The sequence below is a fragment of the Rhincodon typus genome, chromosome 6, assembly GCF_021869965.1.
Source record: "Rhincodon typus isolate 14 chromosome 6, sRhiTyp1.1, whole genome shotgun sequence".
In the NCBI taxonomy this organism is placed as follows: Eukaryota; Metazoa; Chordata; class Chondrichthyes; order Orectolobiformes; family Rhincodontidae; genus Rhincodon; species Rhincodon typus.
In genome coordinates, this window is record NC_063337.1 from 36,150,707 (window position 1) to 36,155,755 (window position 5,049).

The window sequence follows — 5,049 nt, forward strand, 5'->3', positions numbered from 1 at the left end:
GATCATTGTTGATTGGTGGGGACATGATGGGCTGAATGGCCTCCGCCTGTGCTATAAATATGAGAAGTTGGAATGGTGTTGGGGGTGTGGTGAGGGACGGTGGAGGGAGCACACGGTGAGTTGTGTGTGAAGGGTGAGACCCAGGTGGCTTAATATTAAATAAAAGTAATGGGATGAAGTCTCAGAGCAATGAAATGGGACTTTTAAACAGGCCATCTAAGCACTGGGCCTGTGACTGCCTCTTCAATGTTTCTGGGGTGCAGGCCCAGCTCCAAACCTCTTGGAATAAGAATCCTGAAAAAGGCACACCGAGTTTCAACGCCCACTCCACTATAAGTCTCTTGGATGAAAACCCAACCCTATATATTTGACTTTATTTGGAGCTTCTGATTGTACCTGCTTTCCCTACCCTTGCAGGCATTGAAATTCACATAATGACCACTTGTCACACGAAAAAACAATTGTGTTGCCTCTCTTCTTTTGTCAATTATCTTAAATCCATGCCTGCTGTTAGTGACCCTCTCGCCACCTCATGGTTAATGTATCTCTAGTTTAAAGCAATGAAATATAACTTGTTACTAAGTAATAGGCATTGAAAAATCACCAAATGCATGTAGGGATTGTGTAATTTTATTTCATACATTTCAACATAGCTTTATAAAAAGACTAAGAAAGGGTACTGCAACTTTAATACTGTGGTTTACATATAGATGGTAAAGCTTTGGGTACTTTATTCCACGTTGTAGTTTTGTACAAAAAGCACAGCTCTTGTGGTTCAAGTGTTATTGCAGGAAAAAAAAAGTTATTGCATAGAGATCAAACGGACACCGGTCAAAATCTACCAAGTCCCCGCTGTAAGTGTATCAAAATTGAATTAATACAATGTATTTTAATTGTTAAAAAAATGAACCTCAGATGTTGGTTTACAATTTGGATGATGTCGTAGTTACTTTGATGCACTGATAGAAAATGTCGATTTATAATTCCGAGTCCATACAGCTTTCCTATAAAATTGTTCAATAATCAGAGGATCATCTGATGCAACTGTTTATGGTACATCATGTTGCAGTCCATTATGTGGAGTGTTTAGCAATGTTGTATGTGCAACAATGGCAGTTGAGCCCGAGTTAGATTTCTGCTTCCATTATTTGAAATTAGAGTTTGCATTGTGCTCTTGTTGTCCATTTGTAAATTGACTATTTTCATTTTTTCTGGGGCAATAGGGGTTTCTGTTTAATGTCTCAGATTAGATGTATTGGCGCAGGGAAATCTTTTACCACTTTTTTTTTAAAAAATGATTATATGGCACTGATACTTGCAGCTGCATTTACTGAAAAAATTCAAACGTTTTCAAAATCGCTGGATGAAATGTCAAGTTCTCAGAAGATTTGAGAAGACACCAAGATGCTCACTGGCACACTCGGCTGTATTCCTGGCAGGTAGATCCCACTCCTGCGACAGACAGGTACAGCTTTCCATCTGGACAGACACAAACTTCATAAAGTCCCTGAGGATTTCCAGATCCCCCCTGAGCCCCATGAGGCAACTTGGGCAGTTTCACAGTCTCAGCATCTAACATTACCTGTTGAAAAAAAAGGTAAAGTCCAATTAACTATGCTGAATTACATATTTCAGTCTGTAGGAATATAGGAAGAGGAGTAGCTCTTCAGCCCATCAAGTCTGCCCCACAATTCAATGGCTGCTAAACACTTCACCCATTCCCATAAACGCTGTACACCATTGGTAATCAGAAATCTATTCATCTCTGATCTAACCATAGTCAAAGACTCCACAGCCCAGTGTGATAGTGAATTCCAAAGTTGCAAAACACTCTCGAGTAAAATAATTTCCTATATTTTGAAACTGTGCCGCCTGGGTATAGACTCCCCAACCAGGAGGAATATCTTATCTGCATCTACCCCGTCAATCCCTTTAAGGATTTTCTAGGTTTCAATGAGATCGCCACTTATTCTTCGAGGAGAATACAGACCCAATTTGCCCAATTTCTCTTCAAGGGACAGTCCTACCAACTGGGAACAAGTCGTCATTGCATTCCCTCCATGGCAATAATATCTTCCCTGAGGTAAGCAGACCAACGATACTCTAGGTGCAGTCTAGCAGTGTTTATATACAACTGAAGTAAGACTTCACTACTTCTGTACTCAAAACCCCCTGCAATCATGGCTAACATTCCATTAGCTTTTCCATTTCCTATTGGCTTGCTGTACCTGCATGTTAGCCTTCAGGGACTTGTATAGACAGAGCAAAATATGGATGATCCCTGAAAAGCAGGAGCAAGGATCAGGATGGGTGATTGACCTGTACCCATTCTTTCTGCTATAGGCAGCTTGGAAATGTCATGCTACCTGCCTGTACCAGGATTGCAGCATGTAGCTTGTTCTTAAAGTGCACAAGTGGCTCCAAGTTAGTGTAAGGCTTGGTACTTAGGAAAGGAATGATATATTTTCATCGGAGGTAGTTCGAAGGTTGACCAGCCTGGTTTCTGGGATGAAGGGTTTGTTTATAATGTAAGGCTCACCAGATTTGGCTGACGTTCATTAGAGGAATTGGGGGATATCTATTTGAAATACGTAAGATTCTAAGGGGCTTGACAAGGCAGATGATGAATGTGCTTCCACTCATGGGGAAATACCTACTGTCAAAATGTCATTGATGTTTGAAATGAACATTAAAAGTTGGGTCATTCAGCATATTCAGGATGCAGCTGGACAGATTTTCGATTGAACGAAAGAGTCAAAGGTTATGGGAATCAGGAAAGAAAGTGGAATTAAGATTACTATCAGATCAATCATGAATTTATCGAATGGCAAAGCAGGCTCAAATGGTCCAATCTTGTTTTTATTTCTTATGTACCACTTTAAGTCTGGTCTATACTAAAAGGTAAGTATACTGTCCTGGAGCTGGTGATGGAAGTAGCTGGTGGAGTGTATTTGAGCATGAAGAACACTAACTAATGTCAGAACATGGCAGAGTCCATGCTTCAAGGATCTCAGATGTGACCGAGACAGAGATGGAAGTAAGAGTAAACCATCATCAATGTCAATACCAGCATTGAAGTCCCAAGGATAAGGATGTAGTGCCACAAAACATTTAATGATCTTACACAATTAGTCAAAATCAGGAAGCATCAGAGTGCTATATCCTACCAACAGAGGTATCAACTTTACACACTGCTCAATACCCAACCACCTCCTTCACTCACCTATTACCCTGCTTCACAAGTGCATTTGGACAGGAAAGGCTCGATCTACTCCTGTTCCAATGCAGGTGGTAACAGGAAATCAGGTGAGAGTCTGGTGTAACTGACACCTGCATCCTTTAGTGCCAAGCAATTTTCTGTGATAATTTTTGCCAGAGTGACGGAAGTTTGGGTGGGTTCAGGGCAATGAGATAACACATTTATTTTCTGTTGCTGCCACCTCATTTTTGCCAGGTCCTAATCACGTCACTACAAACTACTCAAGGAGTACAGTACACTAGCTTGAAGTAATTTTATGTCATTACCCTGCAAGTTTAAAGGGGATTAGTGTACAAATTTTCTGTTAAAACCTTATGACTGTTATGACTGTGCTGTGTTCCCTTGGTGAATGGTCAACCACTTTATCAGCTACCCAGATACTATTGTTTTGAGACTGTGATTAACTCGTCCTTTACCAAATAGGTTACTTTGGATTTATTTTAGGGATTCCACATTTGTGTAGATTCTTTGAAATAAACAGAAAGACAGAGCACAGACAGTCCAGCGAGAGCAACAGACATATCTGCCAATGCCAGAATTTACAAGTGACCTGCATTTCATTGGGAAGCAATAGCTGCAGAGGCTACAATTTATAAAGCAGGATATTACTTAGTTAAAGCATATGCTACACATGAACCTGCAGCCCAGGCTCACCATAAAGCAGAAGCTATTAAATTTACCACCACATTTCACTGGTGTGGAATCATTTGAGGCCATCACACAGGACATTAGTATTATTGATCAAAGAGCTGTGCACTGATGCATTGAGCAAATTGCCAATACGTTATAGCAATCAGAAATTTTGTCAGCTTCTTGCAGCAACACGGTAGAGTGCTGATATTTCACTGATTGGCCGGATTCTCTGAGGCCTAAGGAATCATAGATGGCACACAAACATGTACTTCCCTCATTGACACCCGAATATACATCAACAGGAAAAGGCATCATTTATGTGCAACTTGTTTTGAGCAGAAGCACAAGGCCACACAAAACTACCTCTACATGAGGGATGTCTACACTTCCAGCAGCCTTCATGCAGATGGAGAGGAATCTATCCTCTACAGCCTTAGCTGATGTCACTGGTACATTTTGTCAAGATCCTAGCCAAGCAATCATGCAATCCGCATTCATCTCTAGTGTCTTTACAATTGTAGAAGAGTCAGAGGTGAATGAGGAATTTTGCAATGGGAGACGAAGCACCAAACAAATCAACTCAGAGGCTCAGTGCTCAGACTCCCTGCTCTGAGAACACCAGGAGGAAACTACTCTCTGCAATGTGTCACCTGAGGCCTATATGGAAGCAAAAAAATGCCTTTTGGGATGTTTCTGCAGTTATTACTTTCTCCATGCTGAAACACAACGTTGTCAACTGGCCTTCCAATGTTGAATCAGAGATAGTAGGAGCTGCAGATGCTGGAGAATCCAAGACAACAAGGTGCAGGGCTGGATGAACACAGCAGGCCAAGCAGCATCATAGGAGCAGAGACGCTGACGTTTCGGGCCTAGACCCTTCATCAGAAAAGGGGGAGGGGAAGGGGGTTCTGAAATAAATAGGGAGAGAGTGGGAGGCGGAGAGAAGATGGATAGAGGAGAGGATAGGTGGAGAGGAAACAAACAGGTCGAAGAGGCGGGGATGGGGCCAATAAAGGTGAGCGTAGGTCGGGAGTTAGGAAGGGGATAGGTCAGTCCAGGGAGGACGGACAGGTCAAGGGGGCGGGATGAGGTTGGTCGGTAGGAGATGGAGGTGCGGCTTGAGGTGGGAGGAGGGGATAGGTGGGAGGAAGAACAGG

The 5,049-nt window shown here is 42.2% G+C and overlaps 1 protein-coding gene across 2 annotated transcripts in view; it reads right to left on the reverse strand.

The window, feature by feature from the left end:
• Positions 1–612: 612 nt before the first annotated feature.
• Positions 613–5,049, reverse strand: part of sgcg (sarcoglycan, gamma) — a 493,040-nt gene continuing 488,603 nt past the window's right edge. For both annotated transcript variants that reach the window (XM_048598066.1, XM_048598067.1), the window contains exon 9: positions 613–1,582. In XM_048598066.1, the coding sequence (XP_048454023.1) occupies positions 1,409–1,582 (174 nt within the window). In that variant the 3' untranslated portion in view covers positions 613–1,408. The remainder of the gene's footprint in view (positions 1,583–5,049) is intronic.